Below are 16,604 nucleotides of genomic sequence, written 5' to 3'. Positions count from 1 at the left end.
CCTACCATTACAATTATCGACTGATCATTTCTTTGTCAGTGCGCAAACGTACAAAATCAGCAGGGGATCAAATACTTTTTTCCCTCACTGTACTAAACACTTTGAGAACCTCAAGACATGATGTAACTATGCTGAAGCACTTGTTATAATGAAAAACAACTCCAGTCTCAAAACAAAAGAGAGGGAGCATGTAAGGTAGAATACTGACTCACCTATGGGGCTATAAAATATTTAGGTGATTGCACCGCCAATAAACCCACCTTCCTTTGGCATAGGGTTGATGAAGCTGAACCACATTTTTTGGGGGACAAAATAACCTTTTTCTCTAGCATTTATTAGATTCCAAATGTGTCTTTGCTTTATCGTAATGGCCTTGTTGTCCTATTAACAGAGCGAACGGGAAGCAGTAAAAGTTAGGTGAGTGTGTTGTGAGGCATTACAAAAACCTATACTGATTTTGCCCTGCCCCTGTACAGCCTCGCTTGTGATAGGGAAATCATTTCTGAGTGCAACAGGGTGTCAAAATGATGGTGCTGTATCGTGTAATTTCATTCCTCTGGTTTGCAGCTGGCAAAAAAAAAGTATATTCCAGGAAGTCGGTGTGGAACTGCTCAGCCATGGCAAAGCAAATGAAGACAGAGACAGATAAACAGAAGGGTGAGACTGGAACAGTGTGTTGTTTAACATACTTAACAGAAATAATCATCACATTTTGACAACTGTGGGAACAGAACAGATGCAACACAATCAGATAGCTATTTTTATGAAGAGAACATTGGTTCTTGCTGGTAGTGCTGTATTTCACTATGCTTTGTAATAAACAATAATTTGTGTAATCAGCTGTGATGCCTTAAGTGGTGAAAATAACTGTTCTCTTTAACAGGGGTTCTCAAAGTGGGGTCCGCGGAGGCACTGCATATACACTACATGACCAAAAGTATGTGGACACCCGCTCATCGAACATCTCATTCCAAAATCATGGGCATTAAAGGGGAATGGAAACACTGATTTAGAACGCCGGCTAACTGTAAATCGTCATATTAGCATTGTTGCGTCACTGGCAGGAGAGAACATTTTGGAACTCACAAAAATGGCTGAATTTACCGAGTTGCTCCGAGTCTGAGAATGAAATAATGTTAGTTAGGGAGCCGATAAACCTACTGAAGCCGTTCGTGTTTGAGCCGATCGTTGCCCCAGATCAAAGAGTTCGTTCTCGTAGCAGTAACAACACAGATTTGCCGCCTGAAACACCTCAGCTACAGGGTCGGCGTAGGCAAACAAACTGGTGTGAGTGGGGATGCTGCCAGGTAATGGCTAGAGTAGGAGTGTGTGTTGCAGAGAGATGGTGGTGATACAGCACAAAGTCCCAGCGGATGGTGGCTGTATTACATCCAGTCAGTGGTTCCTGTCAATCTGTCTAGGTTGCGATGTATTTATTGGACGTGTCGGTGCTCAATATATATAATCAGTATCCTATAACGATGTTTATCATCAGCGCTGTTTGGCGCGTTGGTAACACATTTACCTATAGATTAGACGACTAGAGTTCCAATTGCAGACAGCATCATGATTCATGAAATCTCATTCTAACCAATAACGGGACGTGCTCTTTATAAATACATTGTGATTTAGTTTCAGTATCAGACTAACTTTTATTTTTTTTGGATCGCAGAGCATACAGGCTGGCAGTTTATCGGCAGTTCACCCTATGGGCACAAGAGAGAATTGGACGAGGTCCCTCCGTTTGTCGTTTCTTCCATAAAGTGCGCATAGCCAGAAGCAAAGGCATTGAGTAAAAGTTTGAATAAAACCAGTTCATTTAGTAAATCTAGCCTAGCGTAAGACATAGACCTAATGCCTGCGCCTTATGTAAAAATAGTATTAGCTAGCTCCTTCACTATAACAACAGGTTCAAGCGTAACCAGATAAACTTGCTTTGAAGATAAAACTACGTTCAGTATGCACTAATCCCGTACCCCTGTCGCTGGAGTAGTGACTTCAACTAGCTTGGCTGCCATCTATTGGAAAGGAATTGTAACTACAATGGGCAGCTAGTCAGAGTCAAAGTAGACATTAATAATATACGCCATTTAGCAGACGCCTTTATCCAAAGTAAACTGGGTACATGGTAGTGGAAACAGATCATAGAAACAAGATTGCAATTTTGATATCATAGATGGTCAGTCCTTGCATCTATAGCTCTGTCTATGCATTTGAGAGTGGTTACATTTCTCCAGGTTTTTACCAAAAGAGGAGCAGGAAGGCACTTTGTTATTGTTTCCACTGCTGATTGCCACTTTAAGAAGTTAAGTTGCAGATTAAATACACACCACAATATGTTACAGATACTATAAAAATGTCCCATCACTCAGACAGTTAGTGAATACACAGCATTCAGCAGAGCAAACAATCAATCAAATATATTTTACAAAAGCCCTTTTTACATCAAAATAATAACCACAGTGGTTATAGAGGGTGCAACAGTTCAACACCTCAAGAGCAACTGTCAGTTGGCTTTTCATAGCTGAGCATTAATAGGTTGAGAGAGAGAGTCGAAACAGTAGAACTGGGACAAGGTTGAAACGGGTATAAAAAAATCATTGGGAAAACAATTCCACTCCGTTTCCCTTAACGTATGGGTGTATCTTTGAATTCACTGATCTTACACTCCGTCAGCTCCATCTGTGGCGTATAGGGTCAGGACTCGTTTGTATACTGATGGTCGTGAGCTCAATCTAGCTGGGCCCTGAGCTCTTTAGTGATGGTCCCTGTGGACCTCTTCTCCACCGCAGCACAGGAACACTCTGACACCAAGGGGTCAGTTTGGCATGCTATACTAACTGTTCTTTCCTGTTGGTAGAAAACAATTAAGGCATTTATTAGGCTATAGTTATATTCAAGAGTCACTGCATATACTTGAAATACACAATAGCCTTAGAAATAACATGTATTTGCATGTACCACCTGCCTCCTGCACAGTCTCCTTCAGGATGAAAACATTTTCAGGGATGAAGATGTCATCTTGAAAACAAACAAACGTTTTGTTAAGACAACTGAACCCACATTAGTTGGCATTAACAAGCTACCTGTTGTATGCTTTGTCAACACACGCACGCACACACGCACGCGCACACACACGCGCACGCACGCAGGCACACACGCACGCACACACACGCACGCACACACGCACGCACACACACACACGCACGCACGCACGCACACACACACACACACACACTTATTTTTCAGCAAACATTAGGTATGTCAACTTCCGTCTAGCTAAATGAGGTGGAGCTAACAAAAAATTACAAAAACAAATCTGTCAACAAAATGTATTACAGTACTTGACTATCTGAGGTGGAAGCTAGCTACAGTAACTAACTTTACCTAATAACCGGAGTACACGGATAAACTGTGTTGCAATTTTAGTTGCAGTTGAGTTGCTTGCTAATGTTATTTGCTGGGGGGTGTAACACAAAACACTTCAGACGCAATTAGCTAGTTACCTTCAACTAGAGTTGCAACAAAGTTGTCCAGTGTCTAACGCTAGTCTAGTCAACAACATTCATGACCGGTTAACGTTACCTCTGGGGCTCCATTGCATTGACTCGCGTCGCCTCCTCCGTTCGGTCGCTTTTGATGATGGTCGGTCGGTAACCCCTACACCATAACCCTCTAAATGTCAAATGGAGGCGCAAGCAGAGGGCTTCAACGTAGGCCTATGACTCCTTTCCATCCGGAAACTCCCGGTTGCCGCATCGAAAGTGGCCTTCATCGCGAAGTCTGCCTCCGCGAAATGCTGTCTGCAGATCCTGCTCTTCGATCCACTCTCAATACCACAGACAATTTGCTGATTCCTGTCAGTGATGCACTGGCGTCGGTCATTACTATGACAATTTAAACTTCCCAAAGTGTTCTATTTCCCTTTAATATGGAGCTGGTCCCCCCTTTGCTGCTAGAACAGCCTCCCAATCTTCTAGGAATTCTTTCCACTAGATGTTGGAACATTGCTGCGGGGACCTGCTTCCATTCAGCCACAAGAGCACTAGTGAGGTCGGGCACTGATGTTGGGCGATTAGGCCTGGCTCGCAGTCGGTATTCCAATTCATCCCAAAGGTGTTCGATTGGGTTGAGATCAGAGATCTGTGCAGGCCAATCAAGTTCTTCCACACTGTTATCTACAAACCATTTCTGTATGGATCTCGCTTTGTGCACGGGGGTATTGTCATAATGAAACAGGAAAGGGCCTTCTCCAAACTGTTCCCACAAAGTTGGAAGCACAGAATCGTCTAGAATGTCATTGTATGCTGTAGCGTTACGATTTCCCTTCAATTGAACTAAGAGGCCTAGCCTGAACCTTGAAAAGCAGCCCCAGACCATTATTCCTCCTCCACCAAACTTACAGTTGGCACTATGCATTCGGGTAGGTAGCGTTCTCCTGGCATCCGCCAAACCCAGATTTGTCCATCGGACTACCAGCTGGTGATGTGCGATTCATCACTCGCATTTCCACTGCTCCAGAGTCCAATGGTGCAATGGAAACCCATTTCATGAAGCTCCCGACGAACAGTTCTTGTGCGGACGTTGCTTCCAGAGGCAGTTTGAAACTCGGCAGTGAGTGTTGCAACCGAGGACAGACAATTTTTGCGCTAGACGCTTCATAACTCGCCAGTCCCGTTCTGTGAGCTTATGTGGCCTACCAATTCACGGCTGAGACGTTGTTGCTCCTAGACGTTTCCACTTCACAATAACAGCACTTGCAGTTTACCGGGGCCGCTCTAGCAGGGCAGGAAAGGTGGTATCCTATGACGGTGCCACGTTGAAAGTCACTGAGCTCTTCATTATGGGCCATCCTACTGCCAATGTTTGTCTATGGAGATTGCATGTCGGCTTGCTCGATTTTATACACCCGTCAGAAACGGGTTTAGCTGAAATAGCCGAATCCACTAATTTGAAGGGGTGTAAAAACAGCTGCATTGGACCTTTAAAAAATGTTTGGCCAAGGGATCAGTGGAATAAGTTTCTACAATTTATGTTCTTTACCCTGGGCAACATGGGCCTGGGAGGCTCATAGGGATATTGGTATCCACAGTACTCCACCAATAATACATTTATCAACTCAATGCTTCTTGTATTTCCCCAAAATATTTTTCTGGGGCATACATGCACTGTAATTTAAGCTTTAGAACTGCAGTTATCTCTGCCTCATGGATAAAAATGTAGAATTTCAGGATATTAATGTTAAAAGCTGCAACAAGAAAAGATATCTCTGCCCCATTATTTCTTGAAAATTGAGAAAGAGGCGGGCCATTAAAATATTCCATCCCAGGGCCCGAGACCGGGTTCATCTGGCAATGCACTGCTGAGGTCATAGTAAAACCAAAGACAGTACAGTATGAAGAAACGGTTTCTCCAATAGAAATCCCCGATCACACTTGTAGGCGATGTCATGGGAACGTTGGCTATCTAAGCTCATGCGCAGAAACATGTCATCGGGTCTAACGGTCGTCTTGCTCCGAACTGCACATTTGCAGGCCGAAAATGAAAACGTTCAATTTAATATTTTCATGAGGTTGGAGTAATAACATGTTCAACTACTTAAGACATTGAGTCGAATCTAGGCTCTGCCTTTAGCTTGAGAAAATTAACAAATAAGGAAGCATTTTTTATTTCTCTCATTGACTTCTCAAACACCGGCCTGGTCTGCTTGGTCTGTTTCACAAGCGTTCACGGAAGTCTTGTAATGTTGTGCCTCTGGGTTTAGAAACTCCTTGGATGCTATTTTTATCTCACTTGAGTTGTGTTCTAATTATGAGGGGTTCCCTGATGAATTTGCTATCCCCAGCCCCAAAAAGTTTTTTAAAACTTTGCTTTATAAAACCAATACATATTAATCTTGATATGAATCATTAGTCACAGAGCGATCAGTGATACTCACAGGAGGGTCTTGGTCCTCAGCGAACACAGTGGCGATGACCGTTCCCTTCTCTGCGTTGGGGGCCACCAGGCCTTTGTACAGCGCTTGGCTAAACACCGGGGAGAAGTCATTCATATCCTGTGAATAAAAAGGAATAGATACATAAAGTACTGTAGGCTACTATGAATGTTGAATTTTACATTTTTGTATCCCCAACGCTTAAAAAACAAAAAGAGAAAGTTGGTCAATTTATTTTATACACTGTGATTGGAACTGCTATCTGCAAGTATAGCTGACAAAATTCTGTGGGAGCATTATTATGTGAATTAATGTCACAAGATACTTGATTCCAAATAATGGAAATGTTGAGGAAACCAAGGAAATTGGCCTTTGCAAGATGTGTATGACCCCAGGCGTTGCTCTAGGACAGTGGTACATATTTCATATCTGATTGTAAACTCATTAGTTTCAAGTTTCACTATTTTTATGTTACGTGCACACGTACAGTGAAATGTCTTTCCTGCAAGCTCCAAACACAACATTACAGTAATCAATATTAATGTAGCACTAAAAATAACAAGGTAGAACAAAAACAAAAACTGAACTGTAAACTGTACTGAATGTCAACTTAAACGTATTGAAGAACGATCTGGCCTAAATGGCCATGTACTCTTATAATCTCCACCGGGCAGAGCCAGAAGAGGAACGGCCACCCCTCAGAGCCTGGTTCCTCTCTAGGTTTCTTCCTAGGTTCCTGCCTTTCTAGGGGTTTTCCTAGCCTCTGTGCTTCTACATCTGCATTGCTTGCTCTTTGACTTAAATTGAATTATTTTGCTGCTCTGTAGTTCGCTACATACTTCAGTCAAAATTAGGGAGCTTGTAAAAAACAAAGTGATCAGCGATCGGATTGGCTCCAACCAATCAGAGTATCAAAGCCAATTACGAATGTTCAAACCGCCACCGTTCTAGTAATGGCCCTATCCATTGGTTTCTAAGAGCAATCAGAACAACTAGAATGTTTTTCTGTCCTAGAAATCATCGGGAAAATACTCAGATTCAGACATTGCGGAGAACAAATGAACATCCATGGGTATTATATAATTGGACCATTTTCCTGTCCTGCTAAGCATTCAAAGTGTAACGAGTGCTTTTAGGTGTCAAAAAGTATGGCGTAAAAAGTAAAGTATTTTCTTTAGGAATATAGTGAAGTAAAAGTAAAAGTTGTAAAAAATAAAAATAGTAAAGTAAACTACAGATACCCCCACCAAAAAATTAAGTAGTACTTGAAAGTATTTTTACATCACTGCTCAATTGAGATAATTTCCACACTGCCACGTAGGGCTGCCTGATATGGTCAAATAATCTAGGATTTTTTTTAACCAAATGTTGCAATTGCAAATTGACTTAGAATTAGAGCAAAACTGTAGTAATCATGGAAATAGAATGACTATTCTAATTCTATAGTTATAATATAATAGTGGGCACTTTGAATAGTGTTGTTTGAGATGACAATGAAATAAAATGCCAGGGAGGAGTTATTGTGACAGGGTAGGAACTAAAGTGTTGATAGGTGTTTCCTAGGGGACCCTATAATCTTTGGCTTCATGGCATGTTTTCTCTTAGCTACTTCATGTAGCTAACATATTCTTGCTTTGCATATTCCTCTTTGATTTAGAAGATACTGTAGCACAAACATGCTGATTTAGGTCTACACCATCTCTGGTATTATCAGGCTGTATTAGCTCTTACTCAGTACATTTATTAGTTAGCTAGCTAGCTATTAGCGGCTAACAATTAGCGTCTCACAAGATTTTGGGCTGCTAAGAAAAGACAAACTAGCTGATGTAAGAAACACAAGCTAATAGTGTCATTATAGAACACTAGTGGATTTATATTAAGAAGCAACTTGAAAACAGCATTGTTGTCATCAACATTGTTGCATGTGCTGCATTGATCATGCAGACCGAACACAAGTGTCTCGTGGTTGAGGAACATCAAATGTGCTCCTTGAGTGAGAGGGGCGGGGCGGGGCGTGCCTAGGTCTGTGTGGAAAGTGGCATGGAGAGAAAGAGCAGAGAGAGATCACTCAGGTAGCGAAGTAAACTATAAAAATTGACATTACACATTTAACAAATCAAACCCAAACCGGTCCCTGCATCAATACCGGTATATCATAAAATACGATATACTGCCCAGCCCTACACCTACCCATAATATGGACTTTGCTTTTGGCTTTTGTGACTGCACTTTTTCGTATAGACTGACCATGTCTTAAAGGAATGATGGATTGTCGTTTCTCTTTGCTTATTTGAGCTGTTCTTGCCATAACATGGACTTGGTCTTTCACCAAATAGGGCTATCTTCTGTATACCAACCCTACCTTGTCACAACACAACTGATTGGCTCAAACGCATTAAGAAGGAAAGAAATTCCCCAAATGAACTTTTAACAAGGCGCACCTGTTAATTTAAATGCATTCCAGGTGACTACCTCATGAAGCTGGTTGAGAGAATGCCAAGAGTGTGCTGTCATCAAGGCAAAGGGTGGCTACTTTGAAGAATCTCAAATATAACATATATTTCGATTTGTTTTACACTTTTTTGGTTATTACATGATTCCATATGTGTTATTTCACAGTTTTGATGTCTTCACTATTATTCTATAATGTAGAAAATAGTAAAACTAAAGACAAACCCTTTAATGAGTAGGTGTGTGCAAACTTTTGACTGGTACTGTACATTTGCAAACATTTCTAAAAACCTGTGTTCCTTTTGTTAATATGGGATATCGTGTGTAGATTGATGAGGAAAGATAATAATTGAATCAATTTCAGAATAAGGCTATAACGTAACAAAATATGGAAAACGTCAAGGGGTCTGAATACTTTCCGAATGCACTGTACATATAAAATTAAAGATCTTGAACACATTGATTCATATGATATAATGACATTTCTGATGATATGGTTGAAGTGGGCCGGTGCTGACCGGCAGAGAGAAGAGCCTTTGATACTAAGTGCCCTTGAACAAACCATCTGATTTAACCATACCTAGAGGATCTTCATGTGAAAGGCAAAGACTCATTCACAGACACGTGTCCAGTCCATCTATATGCAGCTTGTGTTCTGTTGAGCTGACAAACGGTGATTCAGTGCTTCTGCTTTCAATAACAAAGTCTTGCCATGGTGTTGTCCTCTGTTTGTGGAGGTGGAGAATATACACACACACACACACACACACACACACACACACACAAGCACGCTCTATCAGCTTCTACCATGTGTTTTCAAAAAGGGCGAGAAAAGAGAGAAAAGTTTGTGAGTTACACACACACACACACACACACACACACACACACACAAGCATGCTCTATCAGCTTCTACCGTGTGTTTTCAGAAAGGGTGGGAAAAGAGAGAAACGTTTGCGAGTTTATTTCTCAACCCAAGGACACCGGTAGACTACACAATCTATCACCGCGAGGTCTTCCATGGAAACGAAACCTTTCTAAAATCAAACACAAGAACAAATTAAACACAAAAGACTTAAAAAGCTTCAGCAGGTGTAATATGGAGGGAGGAAGGAAGGGATGTCATTGTGCCTCCTCCATCACCACTCATAGGAACCCAGTGTGAATCCATTCGTCCTGCCTTAATTCATGTTGGCCCTTTCAAAAATCTGCCAGCAGGGTGTGATCCTATCAAACACTGTTCCTGGGTGACTACAAGGATACTGCATCAAACTGTCCTTATCGAAGGACAAACTCACTCTACAGCTAGGCTGGGCCTGCAGAGGAACAACTTGAAGGACCAAGCTTCCCTTGTCATACTGGCAATATTGTGAATGCAGAGTGGAAGTCAGCGGATCTGTCATCTGGCTAAATAAAACCCACATACATCCTGAAAAAGCAAATGCACTGTTTTCTGTCCAACTCCGTGGGTGAAGTGTGAGACTAGGGGATGTTCTATATCATGAATATAGTCACAGTTCAAAGGTGTTGTTACGCATGCACACACTCATGTACACACACACATACACACAAACGGAGTGAGACACAGTGTGCCAAAACAGGAGGCGTCTAATCCCTTAGTTTCGATTGAGCGGCTAATCTCATGAAAGGTTGGAAAGGGAACGCATGCGTCTGGAAATCCTCACATAATTGCAGTCACAAAGCTAATGAGTCATTCAGCCCTGGAATAGCACTGGGCTAACACGACCGCTAGAAAGCCACAGTGCCTTTGGATATGTGCTCAGTCTTGGATCAGACATAACAAAAACACAATCAGGACCGCAATTCAAGTGTCTCCTAGCTGGCCTATCTGAATGATGCCATCATTAAATTGAGTTCACAGCATATATTGACATAATACCATGACTGCTATTCATCTAGCGCTGAAGTACTTTACCTGCTGGGGGGCAATGTTAACTACTTGTTTGTAATATCATCACCTCTTGAAGAGCATAGTCAGAACTATAAATCACAGATTATTCCATGCAAAAACATTGCGCATATTTAGCTCCATCATCAGAGTTATGCAGCAAGTAACTACATGCTTTTAATGATCAGTAAGCGTCAATTGATCGTGTAATTTAACGGGCAAAGTACTTTAGCTCTACATGAATAGCAGTCATGGTATTATGTCATTATATGCTGTGAACTCAATTTAATGATCACCTCATTCAGCTAGGCCAGCTAAGAGACTTTTGAACTGCAGTCCTGATTGTGTCTTTGTTATGGCTGATCCAAGGCTGAGCACATATCCAGAGCCACTCTGCCTTCTGCCCTTAGACTTCACATCACTTATTTAACAATCACTTGAAAATGGCACGCACGTCAAATTGAACGCTCTGCACCGTATTGACATTTTATTGATAACGACCTATATCTTGTCTAAAGATAACTGTAATTACTGCTCCTGGCACTGAAACAGTACTGCTTTGTTGCCTTTTGCCAGCACTACTTCTGCCTGGAGACCATGAGGTGAAAGTATATGGAAACATAAAGTGTTTATTCATCCTAATCAAAGGAGGAAAGCTGTGCTTTCTGTTTACTAACTCCAGCACACCTTCCTCAGTAACTGCAGAGAAGGAGACACACAGTCAATACAGTGTTATGCCGACTATGACTACCACTTCTACAGTGCTGGTTCTATGCATCCTTCACCATCACTGATGGTCCTTAGGGACTATGATGGTACATACTATTGTGAATGTAAAGCAACAAGTGCTTTTTCCTTGATGAGGGCTATAACTCGTTTATTCTTCAAGCACTAGCCTACTTGTCACCACCATGAGTGGAAACAAGTGAGTGAAGTAACAGAGACAATGTTTTTCACCAAGTAAATGTACACATACTCAGAATTGTACAAGGTGATATGGTGCTGCTAGTGATAGACACATTTCGAGACAGACAACGTAGTTTAAACAAAGTGTACATACATTATACACAACAAGGTAGAGTGAGTATAGCTATAACAGAATGAGCAAATATGCAGTGATTATACAGTTTATATACAGCGGATGTACAAACTGACGGAGGTGCAACTCAATATTAGGAAGGTGTTCCTAATGTTTGGTATACTCAGTGTATCTAAATGCAGAGAAATGGACAGAGTGCAATGCATTATAGTGCAGTTATTTTGTGTACAGTTCAGAGATGCCTTGATGCGGTGTGCAGCATAGAGTGCATATTCCTTTAGTCTCTATGGGCAGGATGGCCAGTTGGTGAGGGCCACAGCCCGGGGAAGAAACTGTTCAGGTGACGGGAGGTTTTGACCTGAACCGCCTGCCAGAAGTTAATTTTTGGAGGAGGGAGTGACCGGGGTTGGAAGGGTCACCCTGAGCCGATGACCCTCTCTGTAGACCGGACAATGCATTGCAGTTTACCCTTGCAGGGGCAGACGCAGACCCAAACAAGATGGTGATGGAGGAGGTGAGGATTGACTCAACGATTGATGGGTAAAACAGGATCAAGATTGAATGGGAGATCTATTAATTTTTTAGCTGCGGCAAGTAGTACATCCGCTGGTGTGCCTTATTGGTGACCGCTGTGATGTTAACCTCCCACTTGAGGTTGTGGGAGATGATGGTCCCCAGGAATCTGAATGATTCAGCAATGCTACAGTAACAGCTGAGCCATTAATCTCAAGGGGGAGAGATGGTGAGGGGCATTTTCTGAAGTCAACTACCATTTCCACGGTTTTATCTGTGTTGTATTCCAGTTTATTGCAACTGCACCAGGCCATTAGCCGGTCGACCTCTCCACGTTGGTGATGAGACCGAGCAGAGTAGTGTCATCTGTAAACTTGAGTAGTTGGACAGATGCGTTGTTGGAGGTGCTGTCATTGATGTAGAATGAGTAGATTAGAGGTGAGAGCACGCATCCTTGCAGCGTTCCGGTGCTGAGGGATAAAGAGTCCGAAAGGTGTTTTCCCAGCTTCACATGTTGCGTCCTGTTGGTCAGGAAGTCAGTGATCCACTGACAGATGGAGCTGGACACGTTCAGCTGGGAGAGTTTGTCTTGTAGCAGTTATGGGTATTGAACACAGATATAAAGTCCACAAACAATATCTTTGCATATGTTTTTGGGTTATCGAGGGGCTTAAGGATGTAGTGTAGGCCCCTGTTGACAACGTAGTCCACAGACCTGTTAACTCTGTACTGCAGTGGGAGTGAATACACAGTGAATACAGAGCTTCAGCTGGTCTTACCGTGATCCGAACAGTGACGGTGGCCTCACCGGGGGGCATTGTCCCTGCCTGGTCCACGGCCTCCACCTGGAAGGTATAGTTGGTCCCCATGCCCATACTAGCCAGGTCCTCAAAGTCCAGCGTCTGCAGGACCAACAGCTCGCCTGTGATCGGGTTCACCGAGAAAAGCTTCCTGGCCTCCGCAGATTTGATACGGTATGTTACGTTAGAGAACAGGTCTGCATCCACCGCCTGGGACAGAGGGAGAGAGAGGGATGAGAGGGATAAGAGACAGATGGACAGACAGACAGACAGACAGACAGACAGACAGACAGACAGACAGACAGACAGACAGACAGACAGACAGACAGACAGACAGACAGACAGACAGACAGACAGACAGACAGACAGACAGACAGACAGACAGACAGACAGACAGACAGAGGGGGGGATGGAGGGACTGAAGTCGCAATGAAATGAGAAATGGTATAGGTGTTTGCTATATTCAGTGAATGCTAATTTGTTTAAACACAGTGTGAAGTGCTTCTACTATGTAGAAATGTAATAAAATAAATACAGGCACTGATCAAATTAATCCCAGGGAAAATGTTTAGTTGGCCCTTTATAAGTAAAATGATTAAGATCAAAGGAGGAGTTATGCTAGGGGCAGAGAAATATGATTATAGAAATGCATGTACACAAACACACACATACACACAAACACACAAACACAGCAACCAAAATCCTGATTAGAAGAGATATCCAACCGACAACTGAAAATAAAAAGTCAATGCGATCTGTGGGAGTGAGAATCTTTCAGGTGGAAGGCTTTGATGTGGAGATGTGACGGAAGTAACAATATACAACAATATAAAAAGATAAAATACATTTATAAATAAATAGAAAAGAGAACACATATAATCCCTCCAGAGGAGAGAGGCGGGGATCAGAGATTCATCTGCCTGCAATGGCTGTCTGTCACTGGGCCTTCTTTACAGACAGGTGTCACTCCCACTACCAACCCCATCCCTGTCTGCTTCTGTTCTGGCTGAAGATGTTGTTCGTTTTTCTTGGGAGATTAGTGTTGTCACGGTTGCAGGTGTCAGTCACTCATCCCCCCCCCCCCCTCCTCCCTTGCATTATTCCCTTGTGAGTTGAGTAATATGTCACTCAGAATAGGCCTACAATTACTTCCCCTCTGCACCGGCTTTGCTTATGTGCTTGCTTGGGTATTCCCATGGTTCTCTTCCTCAGCACAAACAACAAGAGGATATGCTTGGCAGTAGGGCTGTACGATTAATCAAATTCAGATTGAAATTGCGATTTTGATAGTGCAATATCCATATCGCAAGAGGCTGCGATTATCTATTTTTGACGCTCAGTTAATACAACAAAAACTAGACTATGGCCCCTCCCCCAATGAGATCCGATAGACTCCGTTCATTCACTCCCTACATGCATTGAGGATGCTGACCAATCACAAGCGGGCACTCTCTCTCTCTGCATTGCATGCACATGCTGGCCAATCACAAGCGTCCCCGCTTAAAGCGCGCAGTTAGATGCTGGTGAGGAGAGGAATGGCTGAGTGCTGCTAGTGATAACGAAAAAACATCCCGCAGACAAATAAAAATATATCACATAGTCAAAGACATGATTCCTATTTGCAGAGTCAGCAAAGATGGCGTCAAGAAGATGATTAACAAGCTGGACAGGAGATACAAGATTCCATCTCGTACATATGTCTCCCAAGTCACAATCCCAACACTGTAATACAAAATGAAGGGAGAAGTTGAAACAGAGCTCACACATGTTGATTATTACGTGACTACAACATACATTTGGAAGTAGAACAGCCGAGCCCTAAATTTGCTTGACAGTACACTATATTGATGAGACGTTTCAACTGAAAGGTCGGTGCTTGGAAACATCATTGGTCAGAAGATCACACGATAAAACATTGCTCTGGGGTTGTGTGAAGCTTTAATTGCCTGGGTCACTAACGAGGAGCAGGAAGTGTGCATAACGTTAACGGCACAAATGTAGTAAGGGCCATCTCGTTGTATGACTGGACCAGACTACAATGTTTTGGACACAGGCTGCACCTGCAATCGGTAAACTACGTGTTACATGTTTTTAGGCACTTTGACTTATAATTTCCATGGCCGATGGCTGCATGAATAAATATTTAATTTAGATTAATTAAGAACTCATAATGGTAAAATAGGAACTCATAATGTTATTTTGCGTTGTTTTTCAGAGAACATATAGAGCCCCGAGTTGATTATCCCTTTAATACCATGGCTCTAATTTAACACATTTGCCTCTAGAAATGTGTTATTTGCTGGTAGAAATGTGTTCAGCATCCACTTAAGTAGCTAGCAAGTTTGACCGCTGGCTACGTCCCTTCCGTCTTCAAGAGAGCGAGAGTTGCACCCCTTCTGAAAAAACCTACACTCGATCCCTCCAATGTCAACAACTACAGACCAACTACAGTATCCCTTCTTTCTTTTCTCTCCAAAACTCTTGAGCGTGCCGTTCCTTGGCCAGCTCTCCTGCTATCTCTCTCAGAATGACCTTCTTGATCCTAATCAGTCAGGTTTCAAGACTGGGCATTCAACTGAGACTGCTCTTCTCTGTGTCACGGAGGCTCTCCGCACTGCTAAAGCTAACTCTCTTTCCTCTGCTCTCATCCTTCTAGACCTATCTGCTGCCTTTGATACTGTGAACCATCAGATCCTCCTCTCCACCCTCTCCGAATTGGGCATCTCCGGCGCGGCCCACGCTTGGATTGCGTCCTACCTGACAGGTCGCTCCTACCAGGTGGCGTGGCGAGAATCTGTCTCCGCACCATGCGCTCTCACCACTGGTGTCCCCCAGGGCTCTGTTCTAGGCCCCCTCCTATTCTCGCTATACACCAAGTCACTTGGCTCTGTCATATCCTCACATGGTCTCTCCTATCATTGCTATGCAGACGACACACAATTAATCTTCTCCTTTCCCCCTTCTGATAACCAGGCGGCGAATCGCATCTCTGCATGTCTGTCAGACATATCAGTGTGGATGACGGATCACCACCTCAAGCTGAACCTCGGCAAGACGGAGCTGCTCTTCCTCCCGGGGAAGGACTGCCCGTTCCATGATCTCGCCATCACGGTTGACAACTCCCTTGTGTCCTCCTCCCAGAGTGCTAAGAACCTTGGCGTGATCCTGGACAACACCCTGTCGTTCTCCACTAACATCAAGGCGGTGACCCGATCCTGTAGGTTCATGCTCTACAACATTCGCAGAGTACGACCCTGCCTCACACAGGAAGCGGCGCAGGTCCTAATCCAGGCACTTGTCATCTCCCGTCTGGATTACTGCAACTCGCTGTTGGCTGGGCTCCCTGCCTGTGCCATTAAACCCCTACAACTCATCCAGAACGCCGCAGCCCATCTGGTGTTCAACCTTCCCAAGTTCTCTCACGTCACCCCGCTCCTCCGCTCTCTCCACTGGCTTCCAGTTGAAGCTCGCATCCGCTACAAGACCATGTTGATTGCCTACGGAGCTGTGAAGGGAACGGCACCTCGAATCCTTCAGGCTCTGATCAGGCCCTACACCCAAACAAGGGCACTGCGTTCATCCACCTCTGGCCTGCTGGCCCCCCTACCTCTGAGGAAGCACAGTTCCCGCTCAGCCCAGTCAAAACTGTTCGCTGCTCTGGCACCCCAATGGTGGAACAAGTTCCCTCACGACGCCAGGACAGCGGAGTCAATCACCACCTTCCGAAGACACCTGAAACCCCACCTCTTTAAGGAATACCTGGGATAGGATAAAGTAATCCTTCTAACCCCCCCCCCCCCCCCCCCCCCCCTTAAAAGATTTAGATGCACTATTGTAAAGTGCTTGTTCCACTGGATATCATAAGGTGAATGCACCAATTTGTAAGTCGCTCTGGATAAGAGCGTCTGCTAAATGACTTAAATGTAATGTAAATGTACTAGACAGCTACAGTAGTTGCCA

General features: G+C 43.5%; 1 protein-coding gene across 1 annotated transcript in view; it reads right to left on the bottom strand.

Annotated features, from left to right (window-relative positions):
* The window catches only part of LOC106577001 (protocadherin-15), a 263,912-nt gene that overhangs the window by 87,473 nt on the left and 159,835 nt on the right, over window positions 1-16,604 (bottom strand). Inside the window, exons 21-22 of the mRNA XM_082964779.1 lie at window positions 12,624-12,854; window positions 5,939-6,055 (exon numbers count right to left, since the gene is read on the bottom strand). Of these exons, the coding sequence (XP_082820905.1) occupies window positions 5,939-6,055; window positions 12,624-12,854 (348 nt within the window). The remainder of the gene's footprint in view (window positions 1-5,938; window positions 6,056-12,623; window positions 12,855-16,604) is intronic.

This window comes from Salmo salar, chromosome 18 (genome assembly GCF_965601325.2).
Source record: "Salmo salar chromosome 18, fSalSal1, whole genome shotgun sequence".
In the NCBI taxonomy this organism is placed as follows: Eukaryota; Metazoa; Chordata; class Actinopteri; order Salmoniformes; family Salmonidae; genus Salmo; species Salmo salar.
The sequence above is the reverse complement of the archived record's forward strand: the minus strand, read 5'-3'. Positions and strand labels throughout refer to the sequence as shown.